This window comes from Lampris incognitus, chromosome 12 (assembly GCF_029633865.1).
Source record: "Lampris incognitus isolate fLamInc1 chromosome 12, fLamInc1.hap2, whole genome shotgun sequence".
NCBI lineage: Eukaryota > Metazoa > Chordata > Actinopteri > Lampriformes > Lampridae > Lampris > Lampris incognitus.
In genome coordinates, this window is record NC_079222.1 from 17,803,997 (window position 1) to 17,821,436 (window position 17,440).

General features: G+C 44.2%; 1 protein-coding gene across 1 annotated transcript in view; it reads right to left on the reverse strand.

Moving 5' to 3' along the window:
• LOC130122026 (macrophage mannose receptor 1) overlaps positions 1 to 10,378 on the reverse strand; it is a 50,768-nt gene extending 40,390 nt beyond the window's left edge. Inside the window, exons 1-12 of the mRNA XM_056291043.1 lie at positions 10,336 to 10,378; positions 4,462 to 4,607; positions 4,156 to 4,268; positions 3,774 to 3,913; positions 2,971 to 3,191; positions 2,713 to 2,822; positions 2,490 to 2,608; positions 2,256 to 2,391; positions 1,975 to 2,057; positions 1,215 to 1,334; positions 1,013 to 1,114; positions 685 to 843 (exon numbers count right to left, since the gene is read on the reverse strand). Coding sequence (XP_056147018.1) covers positions 685 to 843; positions 1,013 to 1,114; positions 1,215 to 1,334; positions 1,975 to 2,057; positions 2,256 to 2,391; positions 2,490 to 2,608; positions 2,713 to 2,822; positions 2,971 to 3,191; positions 3,774 to 3,913; positions 4,156 to 4,268; positions 4,462 to 4,607; positions 10,336 to 10,378 — 1,492 coding nt within the window. The remainder of the gene's footprint in view (positions 1 to 684; positions 844 to 1,012; positions 1,115 to 1,214; positions 1,335 to 1,974; positions 2,058 to 2,255; positions 2,392 to 2,489; positions 2,609 to 2,712; positions 2,823 to 2,970; positions 3,192 to 3,773; positions 3,914 to 4,155; positions 4,269 to 4,461; positions 4,608 to 10,335) is intronic.
• Between the last annotated feature and the right edge of the window lie 7,062 nt (positions 10,379 to 17,440).

The following is a 17,440-nucleotide window of genomic DNA, read 5'->3' on the forward strand; positions in this document are numbered from 1 at the left end:
GACTTATAGCTACACTTATAGGGCGGTATAGATGCTTATAGGGCGTTATAGATGCAAGATTGTTTTCTAGACACTAGTAATACTGAGAAAAGCAAAGTTGTTATTATCATTCCCTACCTTCTAAGTCATGCAAAATAAAGACAGCATTAACTTGGATTGGATAAAACTTTGGATAAAATCAGCCCTGTGAGGCAAAGACTACTTTCAACAACAGATGATAGGATACAGCCAAGGAAAAAGGTGTAAATACAAATGCAAAACAAAATGAAAGCAAAGAAAACAAAATAGTGCTGGGGAACGGGCTTTAATAGACGGCCCCTTTATTAGCACCATCTTTATTATTGCCCCAAAATATCCATTATTTCCAGCAGGTGAGTGAGTAAATATTTTCAATACCATCTACCAGTTTGGAAGCTAAGCTCCTCTTTTTTTATTATGATATTATTATACTTATTATATTATATAATATAATAATATATAATAATTATGTATTGTATAATATATATAATATATCATTTTATTATGTTTATTATTTTTATTACTGCCCCAAAATAGCCATTATTTAATAATATTATTTATATAATATTATATAATTATATTATATTTATTATTATTTTTATTACTGCCCCAAAATGTCCATTGTTTCCAGCAGGTGAGTTAGTAAATATTTTCAATGCCGTCTACCAGTCAGGAAGCTAAGCTCCTCTTGAGAGTGGAAGCTGGCCAGGTGTCCTTGCTGGCCGACACACCAAGTCTCCGCATCCTGCCAGCTCTTCGTTGTCTCAGTCTCAAAGTGATAGCAGAAGTCTCCAAATAGCAAGTATCCAGGGCCACAAAATAGACCTGATGCAAAAGCATGATCATTTGTTTATCATTATATCTACTCCACTTGGGTTTTTTTCTCCCTAACCCTTGTGAGTTGATATCTATATGATCTGGTAAATGAAAATGACATTAAACATAATTTCAGCCGGCTGTTATGGGAATCAGAGGGCTGAGTAGACTCACTAACCTGGTGACACGGTGGGTTTCACATTCACACCACCAATCATCTCGCAGATGTAACCCAAATTCCTGAAGCAGCTGGTTGTTTCCCATTTGCCTTGATAATTTCCTTGAGGAAAATTAATGGATAATCTTAAAATATTTCAGTCATGCAAGGCCGGTCTTTTCTAAATATAAAACTCTTCACAGGGCCACAAAACACAGCTTACCTGTAAAGATCTGTGCACAGTCCCAGAGGTTGGCAGTATTCTTAGGCCAACCAGAGCCCCAGTTGGTCACAGTCATCTCACTATTGTCCACCCATCTAAATTTTCCATCCTCGTTCTTGTCTGGTAACATTAATAATCAATCAATCAATCAATAAGCAAGGAAATAAAGAGGCAAGTAGGGCAACAAGGGGCAAGTTGTTTTTTTGTGAGAGAGAATGGTAATTCATCTTTTTTGGGTGGGGGGGGGGTTTGTCCCCCTTTTCTCCCCAATTGTACTTGGCCAATTACCTCACTCACTGCTCCACCCCCTCTGCCAGTCCAGGGAGGGCTGCAGACTACCACATACCTCCTCCGATACATGTGGAGTCACCAACCACTTCTTTTCACCTGGCAGTGAGGACTTTCACAAGGGGGACGTAGCGTGTGGGAGGATCAAGCTTCTCCCCCCAGTTCTCCCTACCCCCCGAACAGACGCCCCGACCGACCAGAGGAGGCACTAGTGCAGCGACCAGGACACATACCCACATTTGGCTTCCCACCCACAGACATGGCCAATTGTGTCTGTAGGGACGCCCGACCAAGCCGGAGGTAACACTGGGATTCGAACCGGCGATCCCCGTTTTGGTAGGCAACGGAACAGACCGCCACGCTACCCGGACGCCCCAGCGACTCGTCTTAAACTGATCATCTAATCAGTTCCAAAAAATAAGCCAACTGTGTCAATGCAAGCAATGATTTCTTTTAAAGATCCATCATATACCTGATAAACCAATCCAGATGTCAGGGATGTCTACTTGATGAAAGTCTGGAATCTGTCCATTTATGAAGTACTGTTCTTCCAGACTACACATATGGAAAATTATGAATGTGTTAAACATTCTCTCAGCTTCTCATATAGGAGTGACAACTCCATTATTGTACAGTTGAATGCAATATGCTGTGTGTGACTGAGTAAAACACGATGAATATGTAAACTTATGACGGATCCTTACATACTAAAATTGACAAACTTGCAAAAGATTTTGTTTTTTTTCTCCTTACCTGTTTATAATTAGCAAGTTGGCACCTAAGTCCAAACACTTGGTCTGGGCCTCATACCAGGTGGTCAGGAGATTGGTGTTGCTGACCAGCCAATAACAGCTCCCACCAAAGCTTAGCCAGCCAGGAGGACAGATTGCTAAGGAGGGAAGGATATATATACATATACATACACACACACATAGTATATGGACCAAGAGATAAATTCTTCATGAATTCCAAAACAATAAAGCTTACTGTTGAGTCCCCTTTTACACATATAAGGACGCTCATTCCGGCACACACGGGCCTTCCACTTTCCATTCTGATCTGTCGCCTCCTTGGTTATAGCAGAACATGTGCCTGCCTGTGTGTCACTGTTAAACAAAGACAATTAACTATGCATAGTTGAGAGTTATAGTGTGATCAATATTGAAATCTTCTTATATCTCTGCTAGACCGGTCTGGAACATTCTCTTACACAGACGAGGGTTCACCGTCTGCCCAATTATGAAACTGAAACTGACTCGCATCAGACCAGGCAAATTGGGTGTTGCCCACTTGAACTTGACACGATAACTTGTTGCATTTCTGTAGAAACAAGGATGCACATCTTATTGTTCACGCATTAATACCCAGATCCGATTCCATTTAACATGTAACAAGCTAGTCCAATTTCAGTGACAATCTATGATAATCTATCTGCCACATGCAATTACATTTTACTCTTGACTCTCACCAGTGTGGAAAATCCAATCCAGAGGTCAATGTTTGAGTTCAGCAGTCCATTGATGTAACGCTCTTCATCATCAGTGGCAATGGAGACCAGGTCTCCTCCTTCCCTCACACAGTCATTTCTGGCTGCCAACCAGCTCTTCCTGGTTTCAGTATTTAGTTTGTAGCAATAGGAGTTGTACTGTCTCCAACCACTGGCCAAGTCACAGTGGATAGGAGGGTTGGCTGTGGAGAGGGAGGAGGAAACATTTCAACGTTAACATCTCACAAAGCATCAGTCCCTGATGGATTTACCCATGTATGTAAAGTGCATCTCTCTGCTTTTTTGGAGGGGGTGGGGTTTCCCCCTTTTTCTCCCCAAATGTACTTGGCCAATTACCCCACTCTTCTGAGCTGTCCTGGTCGCTGCTCCACCCCCTCTGCTGATTCGGGGAGGGCTGCGGACTACCACATGCCTACTCCGATACATGTGGATTTTCCAGCCGCTTCTTTTCACCTAACAGTGAGGAGATTCACCAGGGGGACGTAGCACATGGGAGGATCACGCTATTCCCCCCAGTTCCCCTGTACCCTGTGTCTGTAGGGACACCCAACCAAGCCGGAGGTAACACAGGGATTCGAACCGGCGATCCCCGTGTTGGTAGGCAACGGAATAGACCGCCGCGCTACCCGGACGCCATCTCACTGCTTTTTGTCCTCTAACGGCTCAGTTAAATTGGTGTTTGCTGTCTCAAAGCTAAATTGTTATTTGAGAACCATTAAGCAAGATTACAGGAAAAAAGCATGGGTATTGGCTGGTGGACCTACGATTGGGGCGCTTGCAAATGTATTTCCTTTTAACATTGCAGTTCTCATCATTCCACCGTCCATTGGCCGATCCTAACACCTGGCCACAGTCCTCCCCTGGGTCATCACCATAGTTGTCAGGCTGGCCCGGACTCCAGTATCTATGAAAAGAGAGAAGAGCAGAGGAAAGAGAGAAGAAAAGAATGGACAGGACAGGACAAGAAAGAGCAGGGCAAGGCAGGAAAAAGAGGAAGGAAGAGCAGGTAGATACTGCAATAAAGTTTAGGCCCCAGGGTGAAATTACTAAACATACTGCTCACTCTGCAATCATCATACTATTATTCAGGTATCACTACCTTAACATAAATGACTTCACAGTATTACTTAAATTGGTTTTACATACGATATATATGGGAGGAATTGGGTCCGATCAGACCATTCCCATACACCCTCCACAGACAGGTCATTTAGGCCGATCCAGAAGATCTCACCATTAGTTTGTGTGCCCACCCATTGCTAGAAATTTAGGGAAGAAATAATTAAATACAGTTTCTAGTAACAAATACAAAGTTCCACATTATTTGCGATGTGTTTTTTTCTGTATACACATATTCATGGGTGTTAGTGTGCAATTGTGTTTGTATATGCATGCGTTGTGTTTGTATGTGCATGCAAATTCATTATATTAGTGTTCTGATTTTTGTCTTACCCTCTCATGAATGTCCTGAATGCTCATCAGGTTACTTCTGTGGCCCAAACAATATGCATGGGCCTCTGGCCATGACTTTGTGTCACTTGAGAAATAATAACATCTGTCCTCATAAGGCCTCCAGCCTTGATCACACTGGCTGTAGGCTGATAGTACAACATAACAAAGCAGTTAGGCAACCACAGAATTAAATGTATATTATGCAACAAAAAAAACCCCAAAAAATCAATTAAATAGCACTTGGCTTTTGACCCCTGCAGAGCAAATTCTCCTTTAACCTGCTCATCCTCTACAAGAGGAGTCAGAGGGTGGTTGAGTGTTGAAACGCTCTTTTTGCCACCAGAGATTTGGTTTCTTGCTCCTGGAACCTTGAGCAAGATGGATGTTTGCTTTTTAATTATTATTATTTTCATGTTTGCCCTTATTAGATAGCAATAGTGAAGAGTCAGATAGGAAATGTGTGTGTGTGTGTGTGGGGGGGGGTATGACATGCAACAAAGGTTACTGGCTGGAAATGTACCAGCAACAGTGTGGCATGTGCTGTAACCATTTGGCTGAGGAGACACTCCGATGGATGTTTGTTTTTATTGGAGCTTGAATCTATAGCACCCTATAGAGGAGAAAGTCTCCTTAGACTCTAAACCAGCATTAGCACATATAATAGAGTCAATGATTTATAATGAGTTCGATTTGCATTTTGAAAAGGCACTCTGGGAATGTTTGCTCAAATATGGTATCGGAAATTATTTATACTGTAAGATGATACACTATAAATATTCAATATGGTGTAAAACCTACTGAACCAACGTGATGTAGTGGACTTATGGACATAATTCTCCATAGTTTGTGGTTTATATTAAGTTGACGTGCTCAATTTAAGGGCTCAGGGTGTAGCCACGGCAATGGAGTGCCATGTTGTTGAGGCAAGTTTGTGAAATAGAAATAAATGACACATGCGTTAATGTAGTCAAACAGAGAAGTTGTTTGTCTGTTTCTCCCAACTTCCACGCTGGCGATCCCGACGTGATGTGCTGGACGTTTCCAGAGACAGCTCTTCATGAACATGATGACTAATGCAGTTTCTCTCAAACTGCCGGAGTTCTGGGAGTCGTCAGCCTCGGCTTGGTTTGCCCAGATAGAAGTGCACCGCGGATGCCACAAAACTACTGTAGCAAATTCGGGGGACAGCCGGGGAGCGAACCCAGGTCGCCCGCACCACGGGGTGACTGCGCTAATGAGTCAAGTAAAGGGTCCGACCCGTGAGCCAAGGGCTAGAGAGTCTAGTCAGCCTTGGTCATTACACTACCCCCCTCCTTCAGGAAGCGCATCCCTGCGCTTCAGCATACCAGCTCCCTCATGCCTCTGGGTGCACGTGCTTCCAATGGCCTCACGGTCTCACCATCTCACGTCTGATACCAATGGAGCGAATTCAGGTCGTAACCGGGAATCGAAACCTGGGTTCCTCATGGTGGAGGATACGTGCAATGGCCACGTGTAATGACCACAATGACTAGACTCACTAGCCCTTGGCTAACAGGTTGGACCCTTTAGTTGACTGGTTGGTGCAGTCTCCCGTGGTGCGGGAGACCTGAGTTTGCGTCCCGGCTGCCCCTGAATTAACCACATTGGTGTCAGAAGTGGGATGGTGAGACCGTGAGGCCATCGGAAGCATGTGCGCCCAGAGGCGTGAGGGAGCTGGTATGCTGAAGCGGGACGTGCTTCACAAAGTAGGGGGGTAGTGTAACAGCCATGGATGACTAAACTTGCTAGCGCTTGGCTGATGGGTCAGATCCTTTAGCTGACTGGTTAGTGCAGTCGCCCATGGTGTGGGGAACCCAGGTTTGATCCCGGCCATGATCTGAATTCGCTATAATACTACTCCGCCCTCGGGAGTTCAATAGCAACCGGAGTAGTGAGCCTCCTCAAAAATCCTCTGCAGCAGGATTAGTACGAGACATTAAAGGCTCACCTATTGAAAACTTTTGAACTTTCTGATGCTGAGCAGGCCAGCCGGCTCTTCTCTCTACAAGGCTTCAGTGACAGTAAGCCATCTGAACCCATGGACAGGATGCTGGATCTCCTGAGAGAGCACAAGCCCAACTTCTTCTTTTTCCAACTGTTTCTGTGACAGCTGACTTCCCAGGTACGGGCTGCATTGGACAACACTGTCATCGCTGACTGCCATGCTCTAGCCAAGGAGGCTGATAAATTTTTCCTGGCTGGTCAACAGCACTGTATTTTCCTGCCCAAGCATTTTTACCACTGCCGGGAGACACAACTGTCGCCGCTGCAGCAGCAGCTCCTCAATGGCGGCAGGACCCCAGCCTGTGTTTTTACCATGTGAGTTCAGACCCAAGTGTGGTGGGAAACGCCGAGGCTGGCACTCAGTAGTGGTGAGGTGCATCGGCCAAGCTGGCAGGCCCCTGTTCATTCAAGACACCATCTATGGATGGCAGTTCCTATGTGACTTAGGGGGACAGAGGTGCATCCTGTCCCCAGCAAGAGTGGATATCCTGTCCTGCGGATATGCCCCCCCTCCCCATGGAAGCTGCTAACAGCAGCCCCATCCACACTTATGGCACTAGGTGCATTGAGCTGTGTTTTGGCGGACAGCGGTTCGGTTTGGACTTTGTCACAGCTAAAGTGGCAGTCCTCCTCCTTGGCGTGGATTTCCTATGCATCTAGGGACTGCTGGTGGATGTCAAAATGCTGGCGCACCTGTCACCCGAGGCTCCAATCACCATTACCACGGACACTTCGGATTATGCAGTCAGTGCGGTGTATGAGCAGTGGGTGAATGGTGCTTGGCAGCCACTCACTTTCTTCAGCCGACAGTTATGCCCCAGCAAACAGAAGTACAGCACCTTCGATAAGGAGCTCCTTTCCCTTTACATCGCCATTCAACACTTCCATTCCCTGCTGGAGGCCCGCCAGTTCCTGGCGTTTGTAGACCACAAAGTACGGCCATGGCCATGGCCAAGGTGGCTGAGCCGTGGTCTGCCTGTCTCACCACAGACGTATAGCATGTTGCTGGCAAAACCAACCTCGTCACTGACTGTCTCTCCCAGGCCATCGCGGGGGCCGTCCACTTGAGACTCGACTACGCCCGCATGGCAGCTGACCAGGCTGCCGACCCGGACGTGCAGGCTTTCAGAACAGCTGTCCCAGGGCTGTAGTTAGAGGACATAACTTTTGACGATGCCGGTACCACGCTCCTGTGTGATGTCTCCATGGGTCACCCCGAGCCCGTTATTCCCACCAGATGGAGGCAGTGTGTTTTTGATGCTGTCCATGGCCTCTCCCACCTGGGCAAAAAGCCATCTCAAAGATTGGTGGTGGCCAAATTCATCTGGCAGGGGCTCAAAAAGACTTAAGAGACTGGGCCGACACCTGTGTGGACTGCCAGTGCTCTAAAGTGCACCGCCACACCAAAGCCTCCCTGGCGCAGTTCCTGGTGCTCGAAAGGATGTTCAAACACTTAAACATCGATCTGGTGGGTCCTGCCCAATCTCCCATGGTTTTATTTGCCTCCTCACAATGGTGGACAGGACCATTCAATGGGCGGAAGCGATCCCACTCTTGTCGACAATGTCTACAGAGGTAGCACGGGCATTCCCCGGGACCTGGGTCACCCGGTTCAGCACCTCATCTGACCTCTCCTCTGACCAGGGTTCATAGTTTACTTCTGAGCTCTGGAATGCAGTTGCAGAGAGCCTAGGGGTGAAGCTCCACTGCACCACCGCGTACCACCCGCAGGCCAATGGGTTGTACAAGCGGTTTCATCCCTCTATGGAGAATGCTCTACGGGCCTGCCTGAAGGACAGCACATGGCTCGACAGGCTTCCATGGGTCATGCTGGGCCTCAGGACCACCCCTAAGGAGGACTTCCAGTCCTCATCCGCTGAACTAGTTTATGGCCATTTACTGTGTGTCCCAGGGGATTTTGCCTCAAACACCACGGCTCCCTGGTCTGTAGCCCACCACCGGACCATGCTTCTGGATAATGCCAGAGTTTTCGCACTGGTCCCCACTTCGCAACATGACCTCCCACAGTCTCACGCCCCACATGTCTGCAGTCAGCATTTTCATCCGCTACGACACCCACCATGGTCCGCTGCAACACCTCCCTACGATGGCCCGTTCCATGTCCTGGAGACTGGGAGCAAGCACTTTGTCGTGGACATAGGTAGCAAGCCACAGCACATTTCCGTGGATCGCCTCAAACCAGCTCGCCTGGATTTGGACCGAACTATTGTACTGGCCCAGCCCCAGCGGCGGGGGCACCCTCTTACCCGGCCCCCACCTCACAACAAGGCCCCCAAGGATTCTCCACCCCCCACCCTACCCACATGCCGCTGCAGGTTCCCTAAGGCCCCTCCAGTAGGAGCCCCAGTCCCCGCTCCCGTTCAGCAGAGCCGTTGCGGCTGGGCCATCCGGCCCCCACCACGTTAACTCTTCCTGTTATGTTATTTTCTCCCAACTGTGTGAATTATCCTCAGTTACTATGGCCTGGCATAGATGAGAGGAACTCGATTATTTGAGTTCGCATCCATCATAAAAGTCTCATGACAGCTCTAAAACACCTAGGCATATAAATGGACTTAGAAGTGGCTTGTGGTAATGTTTGACTTTTAACAACTTTCACAAAACGTATTGCACAATGTAACAGTGGCAACATACAGTCTTACTTGTTTAAACCCACTTAATGTTGAGATAACTATCTTCATTTATCACATATTGACCATCTCAACCAATGTCTAGTTAGTAATTAAAACAATAGAAAACGTGCAGCGCAAGCCTCTGCAAACTAATATTTGAAACACCCAACCATTCATATCACCTGGTTGACTACAGAGCACTGATCTTAATGTATAAAAGATATGGTTTTCCCAATTAATTATACAAATTATGATTTCTAAACCAAAAAAACTTTTATTAAGACAGCTGGCCAAGTGTCATCTCCATGACGTTTGGGTTTGCATCGACCGGTATTTAGATGAACACAAAGCACCGCAATATAATGCAATAATCCCACTTTTTATTGAAAGAAAAGAAATTCACGAACATGACTTCTGTTATATTAGACCGTAGTGTTCTACTCTTCTCCATCATTTGTCAAGTAGTTGGACAACCTCACGGTTCGAATCCAGGACCTCCTGGCTATGAGGCGACAGTGCTAACCACTGGGCCACCGTGCCGCTGGTTTCATCATATGCTATGATGAAAAACATTTTAACTGAGATATCCATACCTTAGATGTGTTAACCATATTTTTTCCCCAAAGATTTTGAGTTTTCCATATACAGAGGGGGAAAAAAAACACATCTTTCTCTGACCTCTTGCAAAATATTTTCTAATCAAACTACCCAGATGTGCCTTTCATCCCCAGCCTGGACTTTCCAAACTTCATTTTAATCCTTCTCCTTTTATATTTGGTCATTTTTGAATATAATGCTAAGATGTAAACAGCAAACACCCACTGTCACAGGTTTAAAATCAAGAAAGATGCATCCTTTAAAATTTCTAATATCACTCTATATAGTCCAGTAAATCAGAGTCATTTAATTAATCTGCTCCTGCAATTTTCATGTCATAATTTAGGCATTAAAATGCATGAACTGCAGAGAGTTTACCCCGTATTTCAAAAATGACAACTATGTTTTGCATGAGGTTAGTGGGTAATAAACCTTCAATCCTGACGCACACGTTACCATTAATGCCCACATATTCATCATAATAGAGCCGAGCCTGGGTCTTTACTAGCTCCAGGGACACTGGCTGCCCATGTGCTTTGACTTCTCTGTGGGGGTGAAGGGGTGCTTTCATAGAGTTGAAATACAGATAAATAATGCAGAAACGAAAAGTCAGTCTTACCACAAACAAGAAGAGTACAGAGGTTTAGGAATCGTACAACCATCCTTTGCGTTCTGACCATCGGGTAAATATCGTTTTCTGTATTTTGCACTCAAGGTGGATTACTAAACATCCTAATAGGTGTCGGCTTTTTTTGAGAAAGTCCTGAGAGACGGGCCCTAATTAGGATCTTTACAAGCTGCCAGTAAAGAGACTTGTGAGCATCTTTTCCATCGAGCAACTTCTTTTCAGCTCAAGGCCAGGGTCCAAAGACTGACAGCAGTAAAAATGTGAATGACAAACACTTTGATGAATTACAACACACTCTGTCAAGAGGAAGAAAAAAACCCTCGATGATAACAAACATCAGAAGTTGGCTGTTTTTTGCTTAACATTTACTGAACATGACAGCAACTTTAGAGAATAAACATTTTTATTCAAACAAATAAGGAAATTACAACCAACAGTAAAATCCTGAGTGTTAATTTAACTCGGGGTTCAATTGTACACTCTCTGAGTTAAATTAACACTCGGGAAGTTAAATTAACACTCAGGATATATATATACAGTATATATTTTTTTTTTTTTTGGGGTTGTTTTTAAGAAGTGTACGTGTGTCGCCTGGAAATATGGTTGATCTGTAGTCAAATAGATGGAATAAAGTTTTTTCTGCTATTGTACCACAGCTGTTGCATACAAAGAAACCATGACCGTTTTCATATTAACCTGACTTTATCTCACAAAATACAAACAAACATGATGGGCAAATATCATGGTAACAGTAAAAGATTAGTTGATTAAAACATACGTCTTCCAGTTATGAACAACATGATCATGAGCAGCATGACTGAGTTTAAGGCGTATACTTGACTGCTATAGAGAAGCATCGGGGATGTCCATCACATGACGATGAGTTTCTAGTCTCAAAGTCCAGGAAAGACTGTCAAACAACTGCATGCCTACCAATAAACCCTTATAAAATTCACATTTCCCCTTAAGTCGTTACGTTTTAACATTAGTTTTAATGGCATATTACAAAGTACAATAAACTCACTAAAATAATTAAAGTATTATTCATACAGTGCATTTCTGACTAGACTAAGTCAGATATTGACTAATTCAAGTACACCTAGACAGAGTCAAAGTCAAGTACACTTGTCTTTTTTTTTTTACTGGTTAGTGGATTTCACCTTCTTTATAGTGAACAGTTACATGCACCAAGCAGCGCTATGTGGGGTCTTTACAGCTGGCAGGGTTGGCCTTAGGGTGGCCATATCAAAACTAGGCAACACCGAGAGCCACGTAGTACGTATAGGACCGAACACTACACCAAACGAACTGAGCGAGTGGTTGGTCAGTGGGTTAATGAATGAAATGAGCTGGTGTAGTGTCTGGTTGAGGTGAAAACTTCCCCCCGCAATTTGTTGGTCTCTGATGACACATGGTTGGACATCGCTGTCCTCTGAGGCAGGTTCTACATCAGGAGGGCCCGGGTTCATCCATCAGCATGCTGGATATAACTGTTTGGGTATCTTGGTAACAGGAATGAGGTGTCAAGCGGCTGACCTGGACCTGTTTCTTTTGTTTTTTTGTTTTTTGTTTTTTGCAACACATTTTTTTTAGTAGATATTCAATGTAAAATAAAGAAATTTTAATACATTTCAGAGACAAAAATGTACTTTGGGTCCCTTTTATATGTGCTAGCATTTTACTGCTCATGAACAATAAGCAATGACCCTCATTTAGGTTCTTATCAGTTGCAAACATCCGAAGAGCAACTATTTGGTGACCACATGTAAGAGCTAGTAGCATTCTTCTCTCTTGTTTTCAAGTCCTAATACTCATTCCTGATATTGGTATAGTCTAGGGAAATTAATGGGAACTTTTGAGATGTGGTTTCATAAGATTCTTGTCATTACCACATTTTCTTAAATGAACACCGACATGATTATCCTCAATTTATAACAGCTGTAAAGGAGTATATACATGGCAGTTTGCTAATTGTAAGTTATATTAGCTTGGCAGCTAATGGCTTATACCCCCTACCCCCTTGCTTCCCCTCATCTGTCTCCGGGTGTACTGTCAGTCTGCGGGGTGGATGAGATTCGCTGGGTGTGGATGAGATTTGCCCTGAGATGCTGAAGGCTCTGGACATTGTTGGGCTGTTTTGGTTGACACGCCTCTTCAGTGTTGCGTAGAGGTCGGGGACAGTACCTGTGGAGTGGCAGACCGGGGTGGTGGTTCCCATATTTAAAAAGGGGGAACAGAGTGTGTGCTCCAATTATCGGGGCATTCATTGCTCAGCCTCCCCGGGAAAGTCTACTCTAGGGTGCTGGAAAGGAGGCTCCGACCGACTGTCGAACCTCGGATCCAGGAGGAACAATGCGGATTCCGTCCTGGCCGTTGAACGATGGACCAACTCTTTACCCTTGATGAGGTGCTGACGGGGACATGGGAGTTTGACCAGGCAGTCTACATGTGTTTTGTGGACTTGGAGAAGGTTTATGACCGTGTACCCAGGGGCACTCTGTAGAGGGTACTGCGGGAGTATGAGGTACCGGGACAGTTGCTACAAGCCATCCAGTCTTTGTATAACCAATGTGAGAGTTGTCCGCATTCTTGGCACAAAGTCAAACATGTTTTCAGTGGGTGTCGGACTCCTCCAAGGTTTTCCCTTGTCTCCAATTCCGTTTGTGATATTCATGGACAGGATCTCAAGGCACAGCCAAGGTGAGGAGTGTGGCCGTTTTTGGAACCTCAGAATTGCATCTCTGCTCTTCGCAGATGATGTGGTTTTGTTGGGTTCATCAGAACGCGACCTCCAGTGCGCACTGGGGCAGTTTGCAGCTGAGTGTGAAATGGCTGGGATGAGAGTCAGCACCGCCAAGTCTGAGGCCATGGCTCTCTACTGGAAAATGGTGGATTGCTCCCTCCGGTTTGGGGATGAGTTGTTGCCTCAAGTGAAGGAGTTCAAGTATCTCGGGGTCTTGTTCACGAGTGAGGGTAGGATGGAGTGGGAGATTGACAGGCAGATTGGTGCAGCATCAGCAGTAATGTGGATGTTGTACCGGACTGTTGTGGTGAAGAGGGAGCTGAGCCGGAAGGCAAAGCTCTCAGCTTACCAGTCAATCTTCATTCCAACCCTCACCTATGGTCATGAGCTTTGGGTAGTGATCGAAAGGGTGAGATCGTGGATACAAGCGGCTGAAATTAGTTTCCTCCGTAGGGTGTCTGGGCTCCACCTTAGAGATAGGGTGAGGGGCTCGGACATCCGGAGGGAGCTCCTTCATGTCAAAAGGAGCCAGTTGAGGTGGTTCGGGCATCTGATTAGGATGCCTCCTGGGCGCCTTCCTTTGGAGGTTTTCCGGGCATGGCCAACTGGGAGGAGACCCTGGGGTAGACCCAGAACTCGCTGGAGGGACTACATGTCTAATCTGGCCTGGGAACACCTTGGGATCTCCCAGGAGGAGCTGGAGGGCGTTGCTGTGGTGAGGGACGTCTTGAGTGCCCTATTTAGCTTGCTGCCACCGCGACCCTACCCTGGAGAAGCGGCTGAAGATGAATGAAATAATGAATGAATGTATGAAAGTACACTTAGATTGCATATTTAGATCCCTACGCCATATTAAGCCGGAGGCAACATGTGGATTTGAACCGCCGACACCCGTGTTGGTAGGCAATGGAATAGACCACCACGCCACCTGGATGCCACCAGTCCTAATATTAAAGAACTCATCAAATAAGTCTGTTCAATATTCTTACATTTGCTGCCCGAAAAAAAAATATTGCTTTGATGGAATGATAATGCACCACCTACAATTGTGAGTTGACATGAACTGATATTTGAGCTAATAATAATTGAATATCTAACATACAGATTTAAATGTAAAATGGGTGATTTTTTTAAGTCTCGGACATCCTTCTTCAAATATATTGGTAAAAGACTCACAAATGTATTAAAAAGGACAGATTGCAGTATTGAAAACTGGCAGTAACATTTTTGGGTCATAAGGTAGTATATTTATTTGTTGATTGGTTTTTATTTATTCATTTTTGTTTTGTTTTCAGTTTTCTTAAAAATTCCCAAATATTTTATTCATTTAATTTAAGATTATCTTCCTTCTTTTCCCTCCAGATGTTTAGTTGTTACATCACTGTCGATTGTACTGGATTGCGCGTTTCCTTATACTCAACATCATCGGTTGTCACTCGGGGTCAAGTATGACTGTCCTCCCTCTGGGTCCCTCTTGGTCCTCAGGTGGGCGTAGAGGCCAATCCTGGAGCCACATAATGGGAGGACGCTTGCGCATGACAGCTTTTTACATGGACTGGCTGATGCACCTGCAGCCACCACATGGTCCTTGGAAGGAGGTGGCCAGAGTCCAATGGCATGCAAAACCAAGACGGCTGAAGACCACCGTCTGTTGCAGCATTCAACACTGCTGTTGTGACCTCGAGACATTTTCCGCCAGTTCCACCGTTGAGGTCTTTGTTGTATCGCGCTTCATCTGGAACCTCCCCCTTGACCTGTCCACCTTGGGTTACCCTACCAGCAGCCAAGTGCTGGACGGCATAGCTCTTGGGATCATTGGTACAAGCAAGCTTCTCCGCCACGACAAGGTGGTGATCCAGAAGCTTATACATATGCATACATAGATACTATAACGTTTTACATTAAATATTAATGTGATTGTGTGCAATCATTTCTTCGAGTATGTTATGTGCTATGCATATTATGTATCGGGGATCTAAATCGGATGTTTGGTTCTTGTGGCCACTGTATATTTTTTGGATTTGTCTTTGTGTTTAAAAGCATAATAAAAATACTGTTTAAAAAAAAACCCATGGCAATTCTGGCTGGTGAACTTGACAGCTTTATTGTAACCAATACCAAGTACACGAGAAGCATGAATCCAAAGCAGTCAAAAAGGAGAATACAATGTACAGGGATTTTACAAAGGCCTTTTACACATTCAATAACAAAATTGGCAAGTAAATTCTGCTTTGGTGTAAAAATGAACAACTATTGATAAGGAATATAAGGTGCACTGGAACTATTTTTCTCTTTTCCTAGTACAAATCGCAGTCTTTGAATGTCTGAGCATATCAGGGAAGAAGTCAAATAATTCAGTCAACCTATTTATAAAAAAGAAAATGTACAAAAGAGCCTTAAGCCTTGAAATTACATGGATATGCAAGGGAGAGGTGCAAGTTATTGAAAATATCAAATTCTCTATTTGATATTTACAAAAATATAGTCAGACTTCACATCTATTCTAGGAAAATAGTGCACAGCAATGGACTACATAATGTAGAATTGAACACCAGGGATACACCTATTGCATAATAAAAAAACTCCATACATAAATATATCCAAACCATTTGGCAGGGAGAAATCTCTCATCTCTTATACATCTGAAAGCACTCCATTAGTATTTCTGACAGCCCAGCTATCGTCAAAAATAAATGTGAATTTGTAAAATTATTCCCTGCTAGCTTGGATAGTTCTCTGTAGCTCTCCCAATGTCACTAAAGACCAAGGAGAATATAATAGGTGCACTATATTGCTATGATCAGTTCTAGACTCAGTTGTAAATTTATGCCCTGTGGTGGTATAACATTCAAGACTAGGGTTCAAATTTAGAATGAGCAAAGGGCTAGACCAGACCGATGAATCACCCTAATAATACCCGTCATATTTTGCTGTTTAGCACTTTAAGCACCAGCATTCCCTAGGTTTGTCATTTTAATACACTACATGGCTAAAAGTATGAGGACACCCACGTTTCATACTGCTTCATGGCTAAGCTGTTGTTGCTCTTTGACGTTTCCTCTTCACAATTACAGACTCAGAGTTAACTGGGGCAAATCTGGCACGGTGGAAATTTGACCAACTGACTTCTTGAAAAGGTGGCATCCTATGACAGTGCCATGCTGAAAGTCACTGAGCTGTCCAGTACAACCCAGTGGGTGTGGCTGAAATAGCCAAACCCACTAATTAGAAGGGGTGTCCACATACTTTTGGCCATGGCAGGTAACACAGCCATTTACTGACTGGTAGCCCTAAACAGCCAGGAAAGATTGTTCAAATGCGATTCACAGGCAACAACATGGTTACACTGATTGAATTTGATCAAAGCTAACTGCAGTAGGAACATCAGGTAAACAATACTGAAATCCATCCCAACACTCCAGTGTGTATTCCCATTCTACACACTGGAGATATAAAGAAAAGTAGCTAAATGGAGTGTTCCAGGATGAGCATTCTTTTGTATTTCCTGCTTTGAGCCTCAGGTAATGAAAACAACTTAAGAGCCAAAGTGCAATCTCCAGACAGGCTCAAGCTTGAAGTTTTAAAGTTTTCAGACTGGCCGACTGTATAAATCCAGGTTCATATTGTATCAAGTTGACAAAAGGAGTGCTAGACAGAATCTCATCTCTGACCCAAGAGACCAGTAGCATGTACTGGGCTCAGCAATTTTTTTTTCACTTTGAAGAAAAACTAACACGTCTGCTGAAAAAAAAAAAAACTTGGTGATCAAATGAATGAAGCAACACAAATCAATGCATCACTGAAAGAAATCTCAAGTGTTATCATCCCAGAAGAAACTCAACTCTCCGATTTTCACATCATTTAAGTTAATAAACAAAATATCCTATTGTCACTTTGAGCAGTTTGAACTTCAGTCTTTAATGGGGTGTCCAACAGCAGTGAAGGTGTAGACATTCAGTTTGTAATGATGGGGTACATCTTTGTGATGGTGATAATATAAACATTGTCAAAGGGATATGACCACTTTGACTGCATGTCTTGACGCATGCTCAATAATCCAAGTAGGAAAATCAAAGAAAGTTGAATCAGTTATCTGGATACAACGTTTATTGACAGATACATTTTATCACTTATCTAACTTACCTCTTCAGTCTAAACTGACTGCAGGTAACCCCACCCCTTATAAACAATACAGCTGCATAACGACTGAAACCAACGATCAGTTTCATATGCAAATAAGGGTGTGACCATTAACTAGAGTTACCATGGCTATTCACAGAGGATTTGGGAATGTTTGCAATCACAGCATTGTGAGATGGCGACAGATGTACTCGTCACACCCTTACTTGCATA